Source organism: Erpetoichthys calabaricus, chromosome 1, assembly GCF_900747795.2.
Source record: "Erpetoichthys calabaricus chromosome 1, fErpCal1.3, whole genome shotgun sequence".
In the NCBI taxonomy this organism is placed as follows: Eukaryota; Metazoa; Chordata; class Cladistia; order Polypteriformes; family Polypteridae; genus Erpetoichthys; species Erpetoichthys calabaricus.
In genome coordinates this window covers 331,769,959-331,795,085 of record NC_041394.2, presented here as the reverse complement: position 1 = coordinate 331,795,085, position 25,127 = coordinate 331,769,959, and the positions used below count along the sequence as shown (strand labels likewise).

Genomic DNA, 25,127 nt, shown 5'->3' with positions numbered 1-25,127 from the left:
AATCATGGCCAGTCATGGTAGTGCACTAGGTGGTTCAAGGTAACAATAGTAAAAAAAAACAAAACTGATGGGTACCAATTCTGTCTAATAGAGCTTGAAACAGCACCTCATTTCTTGCTGATTGCAAAGTTCTGATGCCACAATGATTAAAATAACAAAGCGACCAGATTGCTCCATTGAAAAATATTGAGACTTTCACAGATATACTGGGACCGCACTACAAACAGACTCTCACAATGGACAGGAAAACAGATGCCAGGTAAACAGATATATCTGGAGTGTTCTCCTATAATAATGAAGTCTGAATAGCTGAAGTGTCAGTTGTATGTTGGTACATGCTGCTTAGCCTTGAGAAATGAGATAAATAAATAAATACCAAGATTTCACGTCAGAAAATGGGCCAAATGTGGACAATAAAATGTTGAAATTATTACAGTGGTGCTGGGAGTTTCAGAACTAATCAAAAAGAACTCCAGGCCCTCCTTGACATTTGAACAATCACTAAATCATACGTATTAGCTACAAAAGGGAGCATTATTGGGGACAATAGAGCTGCAACAATGGTCAGTTTACCATTAACATAAACTTAAAGAATTTGGTTCTTACATAGCCAATTTCATAATTAGAAGACAAGCCTAGCAGATAATAAAATTTTGTATTTAGTTCTATGGCTTGTTAGTGCTTTCATTCTTGCATGACAAATAATTCTTTTCCTTTTCTGAGAACATTATCCATACGTTATGTGGTTCAGAACAGGTTTATACATTCTGGTCCATCCTGTCTTTCCCATTTATTTTGAAATATTTTATTAACACACAGTGGCGCTGAAGCTTGGGGGGCCTCTTCACAACCAGCCCGAGGTTTGAGTAACCACTGTTATTTTCTTCAACGGGGTTGTTCCACCACAGGTCACTGTAAATTTTAAAAAATGTTACCATTGCATCTCAGCTTTTGATTAAAATGGCTGTACTGGATTATCTCACATGTCAAATGTCCCTGGTGTGATTGACAATTTCCTTCTTCTTATAGTTTTATATTTTTATTATCTTTTTTTTTTTTTTAGTGTATTTTAATTGTACATAGGTAAAATTATTTTTTTGTAATCGTATTATATGTTTAGTATATTGTAAGGTTTTATAAGATAATTCATGTAAATAAAAAGTTACCAAAATGTTGTCATTTGCAATGACTGCAAGCAATGGAATATCCTTTTATTTATTTTTTTTTATTATGGCTAGACTAGTGTAGCCGCCGAAGTATAAGACGAGATCAAGCACGGGTAAAACGTGTGCCAAAAGAAATCTCTCAGTCCAAAAGTTTGTTTTAAAAATATTTAGTGAAAGTTAAAAGCAAATAATCCACACAAGAATAAAGAAAAAAGTAGTTACACATGTAGAATAAAAGACAAAAAAGGGAAAAATGTATCTTCTCTAAACTTAGCTTTTCTTGAGAAATTTTAGTTATTTCTGTACTTAAAGGTTCTTTACTTCTTCTTCTGTACACTTTAAGCGTATGGCTTTGCACTTAAATAAGCACGAGTTATCTTCACACACTTAAAAGATCCATAGGCCCGTAGATACGGGTACGGTTTAAAACCTTATGCCCTCTCTATCTTACACATGGCAAGGCTGGTCACTAACTGAAGATTAATATTAAGTCAAAGCTATTAGAAATGACAAGAATATACCAATTCAATTCTACTTAAGGGGCTTATAGGAACCTCCTCTAGATTATGCATTGTCATCTTAATGAAATATATATGAATCTTATATAACTAGGAAAATGGCTCATACACCTAAGATAAATCATTTTAATTTCTGTCATAAATGTTAATCATGTTTTAGATTATTAATACTTATTTTACATGAAATATATTTTTTCTCATTTAAGGCTAGCCTACATGGTACTTTTATGACATTTTTTATTCTATTATTTTGTATTCAGTTAAACTAGATTATTAATATCTCTCTATTATAAAAGAAAATCTTGAGACGAGACAAGACTATTGCCTAGAGATTTTCTCAAGTCCCACCCTCCTGTCAACCATTTCCGGTTAACGGGCCACACACACCTCTCATTTGAGTGAATGCTTTTGTCAGACACAGTTCCTGCGCTCTCAGCTCTCATAAATTATGTTTTCCTCACTTTAATTTCCCAATAAAAGAAGATGGATTATGTCCAAGTCTTATTTAAGAATTTCATCCCGAAGGGTTATCAACAGGAGAAATGACTACACAGGCAATCCTAGCACCAAGAAACGATGAAGTCAAACAAATTAACATGAAAATTGTCAATTGGTTACACGGCAAATTGTTTAAATACGTATCAATAGACTATGCTGAATCAGTTGGTGGTGATCGTGCAGAAGATTAAAACATCAACTTACAATATCACATAGAATATCTACAACCATTAACACCATCCTGTCTTTCACTGGCTGAATTATTGTAGAAAGAAGGATGTATTGTAATGTTATTGCTTAATTTATGTCTGAGTGATGGGTTGTGCAACAGGACAAGATTAGTTGTATATTCAAAATTGGTCAAACAATTCTGATATGTAAAATTTTAACAGGCGACAAGAAAGGTAATGTAGTACATCTTCAGGGGATAACATTAGACACCAAAGGAGATCTTGATATGCCATTCGTATTAAAACATTTACATTTTCCCATTAGAATAGCTTTTGCTATGACAATTTACAAATCACAGGGACAAACATTCGAAAAAGTCGGTTTATTTATTAGAGAGAAAGAAATGATATTCACTCACGGGCAGTTATTTGTTGCATTGTCACGATGAAAGTCCAAACACTGAATCAAAATTCAGTGTGAAATTGAAGAAAACTTAATTCCAAATATTGTTTTTACTGAAGTTTTACAGTAAAAGTTTAAAAAGTATTTGTGTATTAATTTCAAAGCCAAACAGAACAAAAACGTATAACTCAATGAATACCTCTCGCGCAAAATGAAACCTAATTTTCTTTCAATTTATTTTGTTTTACAATTTTTTACTAAGGTTAATTACTCATTGTAATGTAGAATAGTTAGGTCTATTATAAATATGTATCAATTCCCATGAAAATAACAATCTGATTAAATTGTACATTCGCTTCCCCATACGCAGAGCCATGAAGTGGCCTGTGCATAGCGCCCTCCCAGTGGTTGGCAAGCAAAGCGGGCAGGGGGCAGAGCCCCCAAGTTATTAAAAAAACACCTCATACAGTAGACAACCACAATTGCTAAGCAATGTGGACTAACTAGGGCCCTAAAGCTTAAGCCTCATTAGTTTCCTTTGTGACAGATAGAGGGTGCCACCAAGACCCAAATCCTGGACACTTCCAACACAAATATAGTCACGGGTTCAAAACAGAGGTTTTTATTATACAAATACCGCGCAAAGATTTCTTGTAAAGGTTGCACAAAAACAATTCCCGTTAAATTGTTCTTCCTTCCTTCTCGTTCCATTCACAACCTTCCAATGCATGCCATCATCCTTCCTCTTGTCTCAGACTGCTTGAAGGAAGCTGGACGGTACTGGAAACATTCCTCAGTGATTTTGCTCCATATTGTGTGGCAGGCTGCTGGCGCCCATGCCCAGCTGGGACGCCCCTGCACACTATATTCAGGGGGAGCAGCCTTGGACACTGCAATACATCCCCCTGGACGTTAGATGGCCGCCCCCATGGAGTGGAGCAGTGCCTCAGGTTCCCACAGGGCTCCATGGGAATTGGACTTGGGTGCAGCCCTGTTGGGTCCTGCAGGCACTGCCAGGGGGTGCTGTGTTTGGGACTCCTGAGCCTGTGTGGGCAGCATATTCATCACACCCGGAAGTGCAGCCAGAACTCAGTGATCAAGCACCTGGAACACTTCTGGGTGAACTATAAAAGGAGGCAGCGGCCAGAGTCGGGCGGGAGGAGAACAAAGCTTGCTGAGGTGGAGTGTTGGTGCCGAGAGGAAGAGTAAAGTGCTTTCGTGCTTTGTTACTTCTGTGCTTGGGACTGTGTTGTGTCTGTGGGTACGGGGAAGGCGTGTTTATTTTACATGTGCCTCCCATGTCTAGTCTATGTTGGGTCAAGCGCTATATAGCGTCATCTTACAATTGACATGATGGCATCACCCAGTTGCTGCAGATTTGTTGACTCACATCCATGATGAGAATGTCCCATTCCATCACATCCCAAAGGCGCTCTATTGAATTAAGATCTGGTGTCTGTGGAGGCCATCTGAGTACAGTGAACTCCTTGTCATGGTCAAGAAACCCATTTGTAATGATTTGAGCTTTAACCACACATATGCGTCAGAGGAACACCTTCCTGATTCATCACAACTATGCAATACCCCGTTTGGGGGGGGGGGGGTATTGTCATTAACAGCCTAATCTGTTTTTCTCCTCATCTACAACAGTGAGAAGACAGCACTCGAGGGAAAAATGACTCCGCCCACTCCATCAGTAGGGCTATAAAGGTCCGACGCCTACTGATGTCGGTGTCTCATTTGGACTCCGACTTAGTGGAAGGATGGAACTCCCACTGACAGACCTGCTCTATGGAGCCAAAGCCTTTTCGAATAGCCAAAAAGGCTGTTTATTTTGTTTTCATTTTTGTGCCCTCAAGCACTGTATTTTGATTTATATATTGGAAAGTTAAAAGGGGCAACCCCATTGTCACCCCAATACTTTTTGGACTCTTTTTAAAATCATTCACCCGTCCACAACATATGTATAGAGTAAAAGGGTCAGTGGATTGATAGACATCACAGCCAGGCTGGTTGATGGTACCTTTCACTGCCAGAAAGCCATCTATTACATAGTGCCTCTCATATCTATCTATCTATCTATCTATCTATCTATCTATCTATCTATCTATCTATCTATCTATCTATCTATCTATCTATCTATCTATCTATCTATCTATCTATCTATCTATCTATCCAGAGATTGAGATAGATCTATCAAGATCTATATTGTGTGAGTATATATATCCATCCATCCATTTTCCAACCCGCTGAATCCAAACACAGGGTCACGGGGGTCTGCTGGAGCCAATCCCAGCCAACACAGGGCACAAGGCAGGAAACAATCCTGGGCATGAGTACTGAGAAAAGCGCTATATAAATGTAATGAATAATAATAATAAAAAAAAAAAGGGTGCCAACCCACCGCAGGAGTATATATATATATATATATATATATATATATATATATATATATATATATATATATAAATGTTGCCTAGTTTACTGTCAAACAATGCAAAGAGTATGCGACACGTGTTTCGCCCTTATTTGGGCTCATCAGGCGTACACACTCCACTGCTCCCCTTGCGGGGATCAAACCTCAGACACCAGCGTCAGAGACGAAGTCCCTTTATGATGCGCCACGGCGTGTAGTTCATTTATTTGACAGCCTGTAGATCGGAGTAATTACATTCATTGCATTCGTAGTCTGAGTCCCGACCTGATTGTATGGGTGGTTACCTACCAGGTAATGCATGTGGTTGGTCTTCCATTCGTGTTGCGTACTCTTTGCATTATTTGAGAGTAAACTATGCAACATTCCATGACCTACTTCTTGCAACTGAAGAGATCCCTGTGGCGGATGTTTGCCAAATGGCAGACCAACCACATTACCTGGTATATATATATATATACATATATATATATATATATATATATATATTTATATATATATATATATATATATATATCTATATATATACTGTATATACTAGGGGGCTCACCCACCCCACAGCCCCCCTGTGTGTCGAGCATTTAAAAGCCTGTACAACAGCTACTGCTGCCATGCTGCATGATCTGCATGTTGTGCGGTGTGTCGATCATTTAAAAGCCTGTACAGCTTTTGTCTCACTTCCTTGTCTCGTGGGACGTTAAAGTGTTTCCGAGAATTTTTTTGTAAGTAGGGAGTGATGTGCAAGAAGTCACGTGGGACTTCAAAGTGCCTCCCCGAGATGATCACGTCTCTACCCAAATTTTTTTTATATAATATATATATATATATGGGCGGCACAGTGGCGCAGTGGGTAGCGCTGCTGCCTCGCAGTTGGGAGATCTGGGGACCTGGGTTCGCGTCCCGGGTCCTCCCTGCGTGGAGTTTGCATGTTCTCCCCGTGTCTGTGTGGGTTTCCTCCGGGCGCTCCGGTTTCCTCCCACAGTCCAAAGACATGCAGGTTAGGTGGATTGGCGATTCTAAATTGGCCCTAGTGTGTGCTTGGTGTGTGGGTGTGTTTGTGTGTGTCCTGCGGTGGGTTGGCACCCTGCCCAGGATTGTTTCCTGCCTTGTGCCCTGTGTTGGCTGGGATTGGCTCCAGCAGACCCCCGTGACCCTGTGTTCGGATTCAGCGGGTTGGAAAATGGATGGATGGATATATATATATATATATATATATATATATATATATATATATATATATATATATATATATATATATATATATCCTTGCTCTGTAATTCAGCTTCCTTCACCTACCTGTGCTTCATTTACCAACACCATGATAAGTCAGGGGCCTATGTGAGGATCTTGCTTGTGGACTTTAGTTCAACTTTCAATACAATCATTCCAAAAAGCTATTAGAGAAGAAACTCACCCAGTTCAACCTGCCCAGTTCAATCAACCATTGCATCACAGACTTTCATACAGATAGTAAACAGTGTGTGTGTGTGTGTGTGCGCACACACACACACACACACACACACACACACACACATCTGGCCCATTAACCCTCAGTATTAGTGGACCACAGGGATGTGTCCTTTCCCCACTACTCTTCTCACTTTATACAAATAACTGTGCCTCAAGCAATGTGTCTGTCAAACTTCTTAAATTTGTAGATGGCATCATGCTAACAGGCCTCATTTCAGACAATGATGAGTCCATAGACAGACAAAAGGTGGGGCAGCCATAATAATAATATGAACCATATAATTCAAAAAAACTCAGAAGATGATCATAGATTTCAGGAAACAGTCATCAGCTCACCTATCACTTGCTATAAATGGCTCAGCCATTCAGATAGCAAAATCATTTAAGTTTGTGGGCACTGTGCTGTCACACCTTAAGTGGGACAATAATATCGCTTGCATTATTAAGAAGGCCCATCAGAGGATGTTTTTTTCTGCATCAGCTGAGGAAATTCAGTCTTCCTCAAGCAATTTTGCTCCAATTCTACACAGCCATCATCGGGTCCATTCTGACCTCATCTATGACTGTCTGGTTTGGTGCTGCTTCTGCTCAGGCTGAGGCCAACCTGCAGTGCATCATCAGAACCTTTCAAAGGATCATAGGCTCTAACTTACTGGATATTGGAGTACTATAAGAGTCCAGCGTAAGGAAGAGGGCCACAAAGATCACTGCTGATCAGACTCACCCAGGGCATTGTCTGCTCCAAAGACAGTTTTCATACAGTAAAAGCTAAAACAACATGTCACCTAAACAGATTTTTTTCCATGTGCAATTATTCTGGATAATCAGGTCTGAGCTTCTAATCAATATCTATGTATACCTGCACACTGGAACGCCTGGACATTTTAATCCTACTATATCCTATATATCTCTTTATATTTTTGTGTTAATAATAATAATAATAATTCATTACATTTATATAGCACTTTTCTCAGTACTCAAAGCGATATCTGCCCTTGCATGCCATGTCATATTTTATTCTTTTATATTTTATATTTCATCTTTTATATTCTGTATTTCTGCGGTGGGTTGGCACCCTGCCCAGGATTGTTTCCTGCCTTGTGCCCTGTGTTGGCTGGGATTGGCTCCAGCAGACCCCCGTGACCCTGTGTTCGGATTCAGCGGGTTGGACAATGGATGGATGGATGGATATTCTGTATTTCTTTGTATGTTGCACCAATAATAATAATGATAATAATAATAATAATACATTTTATTTATATAGCGCCTTTCCCATGCTCAAGGCACTTACAGAATATAAGAAAGAACGGCAGGGTATACAGTATATAGCATTGTACAAACCAGATAAATAAATAAAGAAGATTACAACAGTGAATTCAGAGAAAAAAAGCCTAACAGACAAGTATGCTGCTGCTGGAGTATGTGAATTTCCCCTTGGGATTAATAAAGTATCTATCTCTATCTATCTAATTGATGGTCTCGCACACACACACAGGTTATATGAGCATCTTAACATAGAGGTAAACTGAGAGAAAGGTGATAAAGTGAAGTAGAGCTATAAGCCTTCCTGAACAGATGAGTTTTGAGTTGTTTTTTAAAAGAATTCATGGAGTCAGCTGACCTCGGTAGGTCATTGCAGAGTCTGGGCACTACACAGCTGAAGGCCCTGTCATCCATGGAGTGTAGATTAGTGTGGGGTACAACAAGATTGCCAGAATCAGAGGACCTTAGTGGGCGGGCAGGCACATAGTGATGGAGAAAGTCACTGATGTAGTTTGGCACAAGGTTATGTAAGGCTTTGTAGGTTATTAGTAGGATTTTATATTCGATTCTGTAGGACACAGGGAGCCAGTGGAGACGGAGCAGGATGGGTGTGATGTGCTCGCTGCTGCTGGTTTAAGTAAGGACTCTTGCAGCTGAGCAATACTATCAAGACAAATTCTTAATACACATTTAGTGTACCTGATCAATAAATTATTCACATTATTAATAAAGTGAATTTATTTTATAATAAATCCCTCCCTTCTTGCTAATCACCATTATTTTAGTCTTCCTTGAATTCACTTTCATCCCATACTATTTACATGCTTTGTGTATATTAATTCTACCATCTTTACATATACAGGGCGAGACAGAATTACGTTAACACTAATGGTACTGCTATGTACATACTTATATACAATTTTTGTGGACAATTTATGTGCCACATATGGCACATGTGTTGAACATGATTGCGAACAGGTTGAGACATTCCTGTTAATCATCTTGAACATATGAGTATGTTTTGTGAATAAATTGTTTCGGCCATTCAAATGTTAACATAATTTTGATTCATCATGTATATACATAAAAAATGTCACATTAAGAAATGTCGGCTTTAGTTCTTTGAAATAAAAATGTCAGAACAAAATTCCTCGGTAGTGTATATGTTACCGGTAATGTATGAAATGCAGGCATTGTATAGAATGCCTAGGCAATATATAGAATGCCTGACGTTTTTGGGCAAAGTATGAAATATCCGAATTATTTTAATATTATATATACTTTCCCTTGGCATTCTATGTAATATCTAGGCATTATATAGAATGACAAATGCTATTTAGGCAAAGTATTAAAAGAGAGTCATGAGGAGGGTAACGTCAGGAAGGGCATCCAGTGTAAAAATTTTGCCAAATCAGTATGCGGACAACAATTTTGGATGATCCGCTGTGGCGACCCCTAACGGGAGCAGCCGAAAGAAGAAGAAGATTAAAAGAGAGTCACGAAAAGGCTTTTATTGAAAAGACGTACATGAAAAAGAAAGAAATACAAAATAAAATATAGGACTTTCTTATTGAGGAAAACAAGAGAAAATAAAATATGAACCTACTTGTTGCAACAAGGAAGGACAAAATTTTATTTTAAATTGCACTGAAATGCAAAAAGAGAATTCTTGGTCTGAAGCGAGAGTCGAAAGTCACGTGACATTAGAAACGTCACTAGCGGCAGTATTTTATACTTTGCCTATCTATTTGTCTTTTGGCATTGCATAGAATGCATAGGAAATGTGTGAAATGCTAATCGTTTCATACTTTGACGTCAAATTTTCGGCATTCTATACAATGCCTGGTTTATAAAAGTGGTTATTATAAATAGGTAAACACGGTGATGTGTATGATGCCAGATATCCGTATTAAGAATAACGACTGTAATAATACTGTAAAATCTTGCAAAGTAGCCAGAGCTTTTTGTATAAACTGTTGCAAAAATGTTCGCCCACTGGGGCAAACAAAACAAACAAGGATGCGGTGGTTCTCAAGCCTTAAGAAAAGCATCCCGTTTCAATGATAAACAAGTAAATTAATCTTGGAGAACTCTCCGTACAACTGTATCTTTCCACAACGTTCTCATTCGCGCAGCACGTGGTGTGCACTGCCGACTTTTTTTTTTTTTTTTTTTTTTTTTTTTAGAAAATGAGACGCATGCGTGTTGTGAATCTATGCCACGCATGCGTCATAATAGAACTAAGTACTGCGCGCATGCGTGGTTTTAGGGCACATGAATAGTGTAAAGCGAAGTGGCTGGAGGTGGCTGTTTACCGTCCGAAGAAGCGGCTCTTTGAAAGAGGAACAGTAAGTGCTGTTTTTATATAATGCGAGGAGAAGGGTGACAGTATCAAAGGTAAAGATTGCATTAGCAGCTCTGTGTGAAGGGCCCTTCTAATCTCCATTTCGTGATTCGGGCTCTGCTCAGTTTGGCGCTCTGATGGTCGCGAAGTAGGGGGTCCACCTATGTATTTAAAGGGTATGACTGTTTGAACATGTGGGCAGTTTTTAACAAAGGAGTGTAACTCTACCCAAAGAGAGCTGTTTTCCTGGCCAAGGTGACATTAGCTTAGCGTTAGACATTCGTTTGAATCTTCCCATCTTTAAAAGCTGTACGATAAAGTCACCGAAATAAACTGTATGCAAAAGCATATGTTGCACACTTATGGTTATAAGCGATGTTTCCTCTTAAAATCTGTATTTTTGTTTTAAAAATGCGAATTCCTTTCAAAACGTTATTAAACAACGAAATCGGTACAACACATGTAACATTGACACGAAAGTATGGAATGTAACTTGTGACTTTACACACTTTAGATTTTTTGTGTACATAACCTAATTATTTTTAAACATTTCAAAACCGTAAATAACATATAGCGATGAAAGGGTTATCCGCTCCAATAGTCAGTAGTCCAAACATAGTTCTATATATGTTTATGTATTTGTATTTATTTATTTATAATGTGCTGGACGTCCAGCATACCTGCAAAGGGCCCCCCTCTGAATTGCTTTTTCTAAAATGTCTTTCTTCCATTTTTTTTTCCCCTACAAGGTATTTTTTTTTTTTTTTAATGGAGGTTCCTTGTCATCTTAGGGAGTGGAGGCTGGGGGGCTGTCAAAAAACAGGACCTGTTAAAGCCCATGAGACATTCCTTGTGATTTCTGGGCTATACAAAAAACGATTTGCTGTTACTGTTTCAAAAAGAATAAAAAAGATATATCTTTCCCTGTAAAGCTTATTCCGTTTTAAATCTTCACTTCTAATGCTTTCTCAGAGATGCATAAATTGAATAAACCGTGACAGGTTATGAAAAGTGAAATGCAAGATTCGCAAATATAGTGCATGTTGTGAAATTAACATCAAGCATCATATGTCAATTTTTTGTCTTTTTTGTCATTTTTTTTAATCTGAGAATTTAGAGAATGTGTGTTCAAGTCCTATCCTCATTTTATTGCCATTGAGCTATCCGTACTTTAGCCATTTTTTAGTCAAATCATCCTCTCTTAAAATTGACCTCATCTGTATATTTTGTAGTAAAGATACATTATTCAACAATATTGCCTGACTGTATTTTGTTGTAAGCTATTTTAACTAAACTAGCAAATAAAGCGGTTAGCTCAATTAAAGTTATCATGCATACATGAAATCTGAATGTATTTAAAAGGTGCACAGAGCTATTTCTTAAAATTCTCTCCACGGATGTCAACTGTTAGGTAGAAGACCTGCAAATTTCTACTTTACCAATTTCTTTTTAATTCAAATGGAATACCTGACATGTTTCAATGGCTTTATATGCCTAGGTTCACATTTAGGAGCTATTTCTCAGAATATTCTTATAATCCCTAAAAATGTCTGATATCCTTGGAAAGATCCTCGCTCATTCATAAAATTAGTGCCAATAGAAACATTAACCTCATTCAGATTTACACTGTTAAATACTTTAGTATGTTGTGAGTTAGATATTGTAAAAGGAGAAGCATTGCTTAGATGAAATAACCTGAAATCTAACAAATCACCAGGACCAGATAACCTTCCCCCTATAGTGCTTAAGGGTGTTGGTGAGTACACATGCTGTATAAATCCTTGGCACTTATTTTTTGAAAATCTCTGCACACTGGAGAATGTCCTAAAGCCTGGAGGCTAACAAACATTATGCCATTTTATAAAAAAAGTGATCAGGCTGTATCCAAGTAAGCTTGATGTGTATCACAGGTAAATTAATGGAAGCAATTATTAAGAAAATGATTAACCAGCACATGTCTAGAGCAAATACTCAACATGGGTTCAAACAAGAGAGGTGATGCTTTCCTAATGTGCCAGAATTCCATGAGGAAGCTGCTGAAGTATATGATAAGAGAATTGCGTGTGATATTCTTCATCTTGATTTTCAGTAGGCTTTTGATAAGGTACCACATGGAAGGTTGGTGATGAAATGAAGTGGGAGTTTAGAGCTCAGTGTGTGGGTGGGTACAGAATTGTTACAAACTCAAGCAAAGGGTTTTATGGTGAGGGGAGCTTTTTCAGAATTGTTTGTTGTTAAAAGTGGTGTCCCCTCAGGGATCAGTGCTGGGGCTGTTGCTGTTTTTAATATACATAAAGTACCTGTGCAATAATATAATCAGTAAGCTGGTTAAGTTTGCAAATGATACCAGACTAGGAGGGAAGGCAGGTAATATTCAGTCAGCTAAATTGTTACAATGTGACTTGGGACAACATACAGGCTTGGGCAGATATGTTGCAGATGAAATTTAATTCATAGTAAGTAACTATAATGTATTACATGTGGGGATTAAAAACTATTAGACTTGAATACACAACAGGAGGTCTGAAACTTGAAAGTGCCTTATATGAAGGACCTGGGAGTCTTAGTGGACTCATGACTATCCACATCAAGAAAGTGCAAAGAAAAAATTTGGAATACAGTAATCCCTCACTTATCGCGGGAGATCAGTTATCGCGGTCGGCCTTGGAACCTAATTTCCGCGAAGTAGGGACACCATATTTATTTAATTATTTAACGTGTATTTGGACGTTTTTAAACCCTCCCTGTATTGTTTACAACCCACCCTTTACTCTATTAATAACAGGGACAACTGCTAAGCAATATGAAATCGGTAGATAAGTTTACACTTACTGTATAGCGAAGTACACGTAGCAGCTTGTAGGCAGTCATGACGTCGTAGACCTTGTTGCAAAGATTCCTAAAGCAGATTCCATCCAGACTACTGCCTTATCACGTTCACTTGCAACTCGTTTTGCGCCCTGGTTAAAGGACACTGCGACCGTAGATCTTATATGCTTTTCCTCCTTTTTAAATAAAAAGAATCGTGGACTCATTGATGCTGTAATGGTGTCTGCAGCGGTGTAGCTGTTCCCTTCCTTCAACATATCCAAAACTTTTACCTTTTCTGCAATCATTTGCATCTTCTGTTGCTGCTTGGACACGGCCCCTGAAGCAGTAGCACGTTAATGCTGAATAAGTGAGATGAGACTTCCTGGTTAATGCAACACTCTGTCGCTGAGCCAATCGGCAGCACACAGGAACTTAACTGCATGCTCTGATTGGGTAGCTTCTCAGCCATCCGCCAATAGCATCTCTTGTATGAAATCAACTGGGCAAACCAACTGAGATAGCAAGTACCAGAAGTAAAAAGACGCATTGTCCGCAGAAACCCGCGAAGCAGCGAAAAATCTGCGTTATATATTTATATATGCTTACATATAAAATGTGCGAAAAGTGAACCGCGAAGTAGCGAGGGATTACTGTACTACAGTAATGTTATGTTCTGTATTGTGATGTGTGGACTACAAGTCAAGGGAGGTTATGCTTAAATTATACAACACACTAGAGCGAGTAAGAGGTATGAGATGTGAGGAGAGATTGATGGAGCTAAAGCTTTGCAGTTTAAGCAAATGGAGATTAAGAGGGGACAAGAATGAAGGGTTTAAAAATTATGAAACAATTAGTATAGTGGATCAAAGTCAGTCAGTCATTGTCCAACCTGCTATATCTTTACACAGGGTCACGGGGAGTCTACTAGAATCAATCCCAGCCAACACAGGACGCAAAGCAGGAACAAATCCCCAGGCAGGGCACCAGCCCACCGCAGGACACACACCAAGCACACACACTAGAGACAATTTAGGATCGCAAATGCACCTAACCTGCATATCTTTGGAATGTGGGAGGAAACCCACGCAGACTCTGGTAGAACATGGAAACTCCATGCAGGGAGGACCCGGGAAGCAAACCCAGGTCTCCTTACTGCGAGGCAGCAGCGCTACCACTGTGCCACCTGTGGATCAAAGTTGTTTCTTTAAAATAAATTCTGCAACAAGGACACTGGGACATGGCTGGAAACTTAAGGGCAGGATTGCACAAAGTTAGAAAGTTGTTTTTCATGCAAAGAACCATAGACACATGGAATCAAAATTACCAGGAAGTTTGGTGGTGAGCAGGGGGTTAATTACCTTCAAATCTTAACTTGGATGTTACTTTGGACAATCTATATGAATAGGATGGATGGGCTTATTGGACTGAATGGCCTGTTCTTGTCGCATTTTTTTCTAATGTTCTAATAACAGAGAACCAACTGTCCGTCCTATATACAAGGTGAGACGCAAAAATAACCGGATTGGTAAAAACAAAAAAAAAATACCTGGAGTGATGAATTATAGCAGGGGTGCCCACACTTTTTCGGCTTGCGAGCTACTTTTAAAATTACCAGGTCGAAATGATCTACCTACATATATATATATATATAATATATATATATATATATATATGTTGTCGTACCTTGCATAACTGAATAGCCTTTATGGCACAATAACAATTCATTTATGATCGCTACAGCATTTGGATTTAATAATCTTCATGTGGGAAAAGGCTGACTCGCATAGATAAGTAGAGCAGAATAATGCAGTCAAGGAGGTAGCACATTTCCTCATGTTTGGGTACTTTTCCTCTGTGAGTAAGTTCCAAAACTGTCCAAGAGCCCCAGACTTCAGCTGAATGTCATCCTGTAGTGTCAAAATCTCATCCTCCATTGTAGAGGAGTTTTAGGTAAAACAGTGTTGCAATTTTTGATGAGGGTGAATCACCCTCAATATCTTCCCTAAATGGATAGCACTTAAATGTAGCGATTGGCTCAAGTAAAGCTGAGTCTTGAAACCGTCTGTCAAAGTCTGACGGGCAATTTTCTGTCTGCTCTGTGTAGCATATGCTGTCAAGTTGCACACACACCTTCCATTGAGTCTCCAGCTCTGACGCGAGGTTTTGGATGTTCCCCAAATCAAGGCGCTGCAGCTTTGAGAACAGATGTTGCATTTTTTATTTGAAAGTATTAACTGAGCTTATCACCTTGACCATGGAGTTCTCTTTTTCCATGCAGCTGTAAATTAAGCTCATTCAACATGTTGGTCAGATCGGGGGAAAAAAATGGCAAGTCTAGCGGCCATTGATCATTATTAAGTTGCTTGTATTCTGCATGTTTAATGACGAGGAGAAACTCCTTTTTCTCCGGCCAGGGGTCTTGAAATTTCAGCAGGAATTTCTCCCTAGCCATCTCTCAACGAAGGCCTCTTTTATCATCTTTCCATCTTGGAAAGACTCCTTATGCTTAATGATCGAGTGACTCACCCGGAATGATGCTTTGGTGTGTCTGCCTTTGCTTTTGAATTCAGCCAAGTGAAAAATGATGGCTGTCCGATTTAAATGTGATTTTAGTTCCCTCTCCTTTCTCTTTCTCAGATCGCTTTTTGGAAGTAAGTCAGTTTCGTAGTTTTTATGAACAGTTCGAAAGTGCCTTTCCACATTTTCCTCCTTTGGAATAGCAAGGATAGATTGACAGATCAGTTGTCTTGTCTCTCTGTTCGCTTTTTTCACCAAACATTGTTGCGGCAACTTGTGCAGTGATTGTTGTGCAAATACTGACTGGGCTATTCACAGGATATACCTAGCCAGTCGGCAGTTTGAGAGGGCGCATAGGAGGGGATATAGTTCTGATTTATGTCCGGCCGACCTCCAGACAGTTTTCCAGGAAAGCCCCAAGCCCAGTCTGGTTATTTTTGTGTCTCACCTCGTATATAGTTTTTGTTGTTAATTTTTTTAAACCTTATACCACCTGCACTTCAGAAGAGGTTCTCCACTCGAAGCTAAGCATTTTTGGGCTTTGGTTAGTATGTAGATGGGAGACTGTCTAGGAAAAGCTTGTGCTGCTGCTGGAAGAGGTGGTGGTGAGGCCAGCAGGGGGCGCTTATACTGCAGTCTGAATGTGAATCTCAAGGTCCCAATGCAGTGATGGGGACACTGTGCTGTTAAACAAAAGTGCTGCAGTCCTTCGAATGAGACATAAAACTGAGGTCCTGAGTGTCTGTGGTCATTCGAGATCCCTGGTTATCCTTTATAAAGAGCTGGGTGTATCCTAATGTCCAGGCTAAATTGTCCACCATAGCCTAATCATCCCCTGTCTCTATTCGGCTATCTGTCTCTCAGCACTTCACCACCTAACAGCTAATGTATGCTGAGCATACTGGCAGAGAAATGGCTGCCGTTGAGTCATCCAGGTGAGTGGTACACCTTGGTGGTTGAAGTGGCTCTCCCCTCGCTCTGAAAAGTGCTATATAAAATGTAAAGAATTATTGAACATATTTAATCCACGTCATCTTGCAGGAACAGACTAACTGGGTGGTTGTATTTTTTTAGTGTCAGACTGTGTGGAATATAACTAGACTGGGTACATTTATATCACACACTTGTTAGACCAAATCTAAAATAATGTGTGCAGTTTGAGTATACATACAAAGCACATTAAAACTCTGGATGCAAATGCAGCTCGATGGATTCAAAGGCAGCAGGCAATGGGAGATAAGAATTGGTTGACTTGAATGCATTTTTGGTGCAGATATGAACTATTTCTTCTCTGCTCTGTCAACAGATAAAACGAGGAGCTGCTAGTCACAGTAACCTGTACAAAATGAAGAAGTATGTGGCTGTCCAGCAGCACCTGAAGATGGACATTTAACGTGAATGATGAACTTCAAAAATGATGACCAGTGATATGTGCTGTGCTGCACAGACTGGCGTTGCTGCGTCAGATTTACTGAGCCACTTGATGGTGGCCATTTTGAATGGGTGCAGTGGTGTGTAGTTTTAGCTTTTAATTTGCTAGCACACTCAAAGAACTAGAGGAGCAGAATACAGACTTGTGTAGCAATTAGCTACTCAACAGACAGCCAGTAACTAACTGCAGTAAAATACTGAGAACGATATATGTTCAGTGTAACTGGCTAGAGTATTTAATATAAAGCAGGCTGTCGTAGATCCAAGTGCAGTAGTAGCAGTAAAAGAAAAGTGCTTCTGTCAAGCTAAAGTACACCCACAAAAAAAGCTGTGAGACTGCACACGTCTCATAGGAGAACACCTGCCACATTTTTTGGGTGCAAAGGCAGCAACTTTAAAAGCCAATGGATCAGGTGTTTCTCTGCTGACTCTCTCTGTGACAGAGGAACAAAAAGTAAGGTGGGCATCTCACAGTACCCAGCATTTGCTTTTCCATGCATACCATGGAGAACAAAATAAATGTAGACATTAAGAAAGAAGACTGTGAATGGGAGTCTGTGCAACATCGGCTGAAGGTTGATGGAATTAAGAAAGAGGAGGATTGCGAATGGGAAAATAAAGTCATTAAAGAAGAGCCTGAGCCAACCTTTACTACCACAGAGTTGGAAAAAAGTGAAATAGCAAATTCAGGGCAGGAAGCTGGTCTTAAATCAGAGTCTGACTCTCAGCATGTGTGTCCAGAAGAAGTAGTCACTGGAACAAGCCTCAAAAAAAGTAGAACTGGCTCACTCCAGAATCCTTCTTCCCAGGTGAAGACTGAATTTTCAGATTCGGACGTGAAAAAGACTGAAGAAGCATCCTGTTCAAGCTGTTCAGGAGAAGGTAAGAGCGGAAATAAAAACAGAAACCTGCGTAAAGCTGATCTAACTGATGGGGTGTTTCCCACTTTTCACTGAATTTAGAAATGCCATGTTGTTTTGATTCATAAATTTGGAAATGAAAGGTTCAGATATTGGAAACGTTTGGTTCAGTTTAAACTGTTATTAATCTTTTATCTCATTATCTATCTTTCTATATAATACGCTACCGTGGCTGTCCGTTTGTCTGTCCAGGATTTTAAATCGCCTGTAGCTTGCAAACCGTTTCACCTATTGACCTGAAATTTGGATCACATGTACTACGTGACGTTTACTATCCCCTTTCGGGGTGATGATTGACCTCCAAGGTTATTCCTCCTTTTATTTTTACTTTATTGTAGAATCAACTCTTCGCAGCAGCCATGCGGCATATGCATACGGGTGCTTTCTCATTCCTACCACCTTTGCCATCACTTCCTCTACCTCTTCATATCTTAAATCATTCTTGAGGTAGAGTGAAACCTTAAGTGCCAGCTTAAGTGAAAAATTAAGAAAAACGTACTAGCTAATTGCAATACAAACACTAACTTGATCCGTTTTAACGCAAAAAGATGCCAACGAAAGAAGAGAAGAAGCGGGCCGCTAGGGTGGAGAAAAGAAGAGCTGCTCCGCAAGCAGCAAGTGTATCAACCTCTAATGCTCAAGTCAAGTTTATTCACTGCATGTTATCGTGCAGTGCGCAGTTACTGGTAATTTTAATAATTTTGATTTCCCTGAAATGCTAAGAGTTGACTACACAGTTAACCACAGATGACCAGTATTATGCCAAATAATAATGTAAATGTGAAGAAGGTCAGATTGCAGATATTAAAAGCATATAAAGGAGGTGGTTGCTACGAGTGCTTAATATGCAATGAAAAACCTTAATTGATCTTGCTCCTTGTACTCTAATGTCCTTGACTGGTGGTGGGCTTAAAGATTAAACTGTTACACTGTCGATTGAAAAAGGTGAAGCTCAGACAGTTTAGAGGAGTGGGGGGAAAAGGGGGTATGTTGATGTAACACAAGATTACAGAGGGGTAATGAAACTACACTGAACTCCTTTATCTGTTAATGTTTATTATTAACAGGCTGAAATGAAAAAAAAAAAGAAAACCTGTTAACACAATGAACACCTGGGGCCTCATGTATAACGCCGTGCGTAGAACTCGCACTATAACATGGCGTAAGCACAAAAGCGGGATTGTGCGTACGCACAGAAAAATCCAGATGCAGGAATCTGTGTGCACGCATACTTTCACATTCTTCCACTAGATAAATCCCGATTTGCGTGAAAAGTAACGCACGTGCACGCGCCTTCTGTCCCGCCCCAACTCCTCCCAGAATTACGCCTCTTTGAATATGCAAATCAATATAAATAGCCTTCTGTGAAAAGACAATGGGAAAAGCACAGGGGAAAATATAAGAATTTCAGCGAATACCAAGTGGAGGCAAAGGAAAAACGTACTATTTGTTGGTTTAAACAGTGGTATAATCAACAAAAGAAAGATGATCGAGTGACAGAGTGTCGGAAAAACTCGAAAGATCAAATTCACAAAGTCGCACAGTGCCCGAAATAAAAAAGAAATCACATATCAAAGTCGCTGTGAAAAGGCGAGTCGTAGCCCACCGTCTGAGTGTCATATGAAAGTGTATTAGGGTACAAACAAAAAACATAGGCACACAGTGGGGAAAAAAGCACGAAATGTCAACTTTAATCTCGAAATTTCCACTTTAATCACGTAGTTTATGTTGCCATTAAAATCGTTTATTTTACTAGTTTCTCAAGTAGCATGTTAAATGCTTTTTTCTGTGTTCGATCTTCTATGTGCTCTATGTGTGTGAATCACTACGTGCTTCCGTTCTTTCTCTTTCTCTGACAGGACACAGAATGCATTACATTCGAGATATTACAGCTCTCTGAATAACTAAAATACTGAGATGTATACGTGATATTATTTTCATGATGATAGGAATGAAAGCATGTTATTAAACATGGGAACACGGTGGCGCAGTGATTGTTCATATCTCACGCAAGAGGCTTGCTGCACCATGTGTGACCATCGATGAAATAATTTATTACAGAAGTACTGTCTCTTTCAAACGTACTAACCTCCAATTCCTGTCCATACTTTTCTTTCTCCAATCGCCACACAATCAGCTCTGTAATAGACGTTAAGCCATCTGTAAGCTTAGAACGCCGATTCTTCAAAATTTTTAAGGAACATTGACATATCTTCGTAGTACATGTTTAATTATTCTATTCGTCTATCCTTCCAGTGTCGCGTCAGCACCAGCAAGAATACAGCGCAAGGCAGGAGCTATCCTTGAACTAGCTATACGCTGCGGCACCGTGTCCTCACATGTTTAATTATTAGCAATACAGATTATTTAAATGAAGTTAAAGTTTTATCTGTATACTATAAGCAACATATTTTGCTGCATTTCATCTTAAAAATGTTATTGTCATCATACGCGCTTTATAAAGTGGCGCAGGTTGTGCAATATTATAACTGTAGTGCAAGTTTACAGTGAGGTGATTGAGTGCGTTTATAGTTCTTGGGATGAAACTGTTTGTGAAACGCGAGGTCCGTACAGGAAAGGCTTTGACGCTTTTTGCCGTGGTTGAGGTAGTGTGCACTTGAAACTGTATACCGATCATTCTCTTTCCGATCATCTGCTGCTGTGATTCACACTCAGATACAGTGATATAAATACTCCGAGTGGTGCAGTGAGAGTAATATGGAAAAAGATGATCCGCAGTGGCAACCCTTAACGGGAACAGCAAAAAGAAGAACAAGATGCAGTGAGCGTAACAACGCTAAAGCAGTTCTGGTATTTGGAATACTATGGCTATTCCCTGGCCCATTATATTGCAGCAGGTTAATTACAATCAGATGCATTAAACTAATAAACAATATGCAGTTAATTTCAGTGTATTTATAAAGCCGCGTCAGGAATGTGGAGCTAAGAAAGAAAGGATGAGCACACAGGAACAGTAGTTTGACCATTCTGTGGACCATTATATTGTTACAGGTTAATTACAATCAGATGCATTAAATTTATGAACGATATGCGGTTAATTTCAGTGTATTTGATAAAGCCTCCGCCGTGGATGTGGATCTAAGAAAGGGTATCCACACAGGAACAGTAGCACTGCTTTGACACTGGGTGCCGCCAGTCTGCAAAAACCGGGCGGATAAATTGCGTACGCCAAGGAATGAGTTACCGTGGAAATGTGCGTGGCTTTACGCCAAGTTTAGGTTTTATACATCGCGATTTGAGCGTGGAAAGGTTCGTACGCAACATTTCTGTGCGTACGCACCGTTTATACATGAGGCCCCAGGAGAGGCTCATGCTGATGACCTAACCTAACACAGACAAAGGATTTGTGAATCTGTTAAAGGTTCAGCACCCATGTGAGCAACAGTAATGGAATAATTAAAAAAAAAAAAAAAAAAAAAAAAAAAAAAGAAAATATGTACAATGTGCTAACAATGATGATTAAAAGGATATAAAACAAACAATATAACTTAAGGGACTTCTTATACAGTACTATAAGGTTTGAATACATATACCGGTCTTTCTTGCGTCCAGATCAACCTGCGATTGGTTCATTTGGAACCAAATGTGGTTGTAAGTCTACCTGTATAGTCAAAGGTACACTAATCAAGTTGAGTATTCTAAATCCAATGAAATAAACATATGTGAACGTACTGTAGTAGACAAGCTGTGTGTGGTCTTCAGGACAAAGAAAAAGAAACCAAAGATGCCCTAGCAGTTTCACTATATTCGTGGAGAAGCGTCCACTAACTCTTAAAAACCACCCAGTGCAGAGCACGTGGACCCATGTGTGCGGGCTGCCCCACTGTCTGTTTGTAAGAAGACACTGGCAATGCCATATCTTTGCCGTATTGCTGGCATAGGAGTCCTATTAATCTTTCTCTCAAGAAGATACCTCCAGATAGACAATTAATTTTATTGAAAACTTCAAGCCTTACCCTCCGTTGCTGAGGTGTTCACACTTGCACGTTGTTGAGCCGTCAACGTTGTGTCTCTTCATCTGTGTCATTAACATGACGTCGTTGTTGCATTTGCTGCACACAGGCCTTTCAGAGTGAGAAGTGAGGTGCATGCAAGCGCCATCTAGTGGGGAAAAAATGCAAAAGATATAGAAAAATAAAAGCAAAAAGAAGCAACAGTACAAAAATTTAGAGACCAAAAAAAGATACAATAAAATTGAACATATGTATGTGACGATGTAAAGATTGCTACAAAAAGAGTAGTGGAAAGTTTAGATTTAATGATTAAATAAGTAGAACAATGAAATACAAGTATATAACCCATACAACAGAAAAATATAAATATAAGGATATTTTTTTGAGGGCAGGGGGAGCCAATGCATTACAAAGACTAAAAGCCCCCATCTTCAGGGCCATGTAAAACATCAAAAAAAAAAAATTATAGAAGGTGAATGAGAAAGGTCAAAAGAAGGTAAAATAAAAACCTAATACAAGGAAAGTGTTACAAACCCTGATACTAGCGATGTTGATGGGAAAGAGGTGACTACAAAGAAAAAAAGGAAACCTAATTGAAATAAGTCCAGTAATTAAAGCAGAAGGAAGTAAAACATGAAAGTAACCAATAATAAAATAGAACCGCACATATTATTTAATCAAAGCAATAATGTGGGTAGTGGAGTTTCTTTTTTTTTTTTAATTTTTTAATAGTTCATAACAGGAGGAGTCATTCAGTTGCCTTAAACCTTTGTTAACATAAGCAGAGGTGTTCTTTACAGCAATGGCTTGCTTCCCTTTTATATGCTGGTCTTATAGTGATGTTCAAATCCTGAGACAGAGCGGTTGTACTTAAATAAAATTCTTAAAGGCCCACTTAAACGATTTTCACCTGAGTCAAAGGTCCTGAGAACAGTCTAAGGAGCAAAAAAAATAAAACGTTCTGTTCTGTGTCCAAAACATTTCAGAGCTATGTGCAAACAAAGCATTGCAATTGTAATGAGAAAAGTGACCTCTTCTTCCTGTAACCAAGCCTTTACAATTTGGCATAAAAGGTGTGATAGCCAACTGTACACACTCATCCAAGTAATCATTGGTGAGTCTACTGCACTAGGAGTGTTTTGTTTTTGTTTTTTTAATCATCATATTCATAAGATGTAAATGCTGATTCACAGGAGTATTTTAAGGCAGACATGGTGAAAATTTGATGAACCAATATTTACAGGAGGAGGAGAACATTTTCTGCAATAACCACTTTTGTCCCGATAGTGACAGGGTGACAGTAAGCTTCCTTCACAGGAAGGTTTTCTCGGAGGTCTGTCAACTCCATTTGCATTTGAAGCAGCACAGGCCCGTTGACAGATTTTCTGTACATCTATGGAGAATTCTGTGACCTTTTTCTATTAACTGAAAAAGGATTTTCAATGAACAGTAGGGCTTGTTTTCCCAGGCTGAAGTCTTCAAGGAGAGTTTTTGAAATTTTCATGCAATTTCTCCAGTGGCCCACCTTTCTGATGGTGACGTTTTAGTTTTGTTTATGCCAAACATTTTGGGAGATGACGCAGGTGCCACCTGAATGTCGCATGTAAATACCTCCAGTTGTCTCTGGAAAGAAAGCACTGCTGACATGAGGTCCCATAGTGTGGGGTTTCTAGCCCGGTGCTTGACATTTTGGTCAGTATGGTAGAATAGTATATTGGACAAAAAAAAAACCCTTCTTTCTATTTTCTTTTCATTTTGCATTAAATCCACAAAATGTTTAACTTTTACATTGTTTTGTTCAGTCCTCAACTGGAAAATTACAAAGGGGAGCCCACAAATCCCTTGTTTCACTACAATATATGCCACTCTGATTTTTTTTTTTTTAATTTTGATTAATTTTTATTTTCATTTTTCTTTCCTTTGTTTTTTGTTTTTACAAATTGTTTCCCTTTGTTTTTATGTGTAGCAACCCTTTCCAATGAACATCATTAGTATATTGGTTTGTTACATTTTTCCTTAAGTCAGGTATTAGTTCTTTATTTGTTCTCTTTTTTACTTTTCTCTTTCACCTTCTACATCATATAAATTAGCTTTTCTTGCTGTTACATGTCATCAAATTTTAATATTTTATACATTATTACAAAGTAGAAATGCTTTACCTTTACAGCAATAATGAAAAAATTCTTTTGTGTTTTGTTAATTTCAAGTGTGTAATAACCCATCTTTTGACCGGTGGTTTGAGTCTGATTTTTACAGCTGCCTGCCCATTTGTTTAAAAGTGGCTGTCCAGCCAAGTATGTTAGTTACTTGTCTTCAGACCTATATGGGGACCTGCATGCCAGAAGTTAGTCTTGCTTTTTCCGACCTGCACTGTTAAGCGGAGTTTGAAACTGTTGTACTGTTAAACACCTGTGATCACGCAAGCTATTGCCCTTTAGAATCTTGTCTTCTGTTTGGGTTTTGACTTTGGCTCTGCCTGATCTGTTCCTATCAAGGTTTCTTCCAGTTGCCTTTGGATTGTGTAGGACACCACTGTACCCCTTGACACTTTGATTTGTTTTGTAGTTTATCTATTTCGAAAGGCCTACATTTCCATGAGTAATAATGCTCTTTGCCATTATCACTGGAATATTGTCCAAGTAGTACTTTAGAGGGTGTAGTAACCCAGTCTGTTCCAACTCTTGCTTTGAGACTGACAGAGTTTTTAAGTAATCAGCACAAGTTGGGGCACTTGTGCAAATTGTTTGCTTCAACTTGCAAGGCTTCATTTACTTGAATTGTTGCAGAACATCTGTAGGTTGTAACCTATTAGTTGTTCCCTGAAGAAGGCCTATTTGTAATATTCTGACATTTCCTTTATTTTCAGTTTTTGCTAACCTAAACTTTAAATAGCAATATTTTATTTATATAGCACATTTTCATGCAAATGATGTAGCTCAAAGTGCTTTAAAGGATGAAGAAAGAAAAAAAAACAAAATAAAATTAGGCAATACTAATTAACATAGAATAAAAGTAAGGTCTGATGGCCAGGGAGGACAGAAAAAACAAAAAAACAAACTCCAGATGGCTAGAGAAAAAAATGTGGTCCCGAGGCCACAAGACCACCCAGGCCCCTCAAGGCATATGACCTCAATCCTCATAGTTTTCAGGCTTCACATGGAAGAACTTGATGATAATGATGGTCATGTGGACCTCTGGCCTTTAATCC

At 38.9% G+C, this 25,127-nt stretch overlaps 1 protein-coding gene across 1 annotated transcript in view; it reads left to right on the top strand.

The window, feature by feature from the left end:
• Positions 1-10,204: 10,204 nt before the first annotated feature.
• LOC127527243 (zinc finger protein 260-like) overlaps positions 10,205-25,127 on the top strand; it is a 28,842-nt gene continuing 13,919 nt past the window's right edge. The window contains exons 1-2 of the mRNA XM_051925334.1: positions 10,205-10,270; positions 16,901-17,907. Of these exons, the coding sequence (XP_051781294.1) occupies positions 17,520-17,907 (388 nt within the window). The 5' untranslated portion in view covers positions 10,205-10,270; positions 16,901-17,519. The remainder of the gene's footprint in view (positions 10,271-16,900; positions 17,908-25,127) is intronic.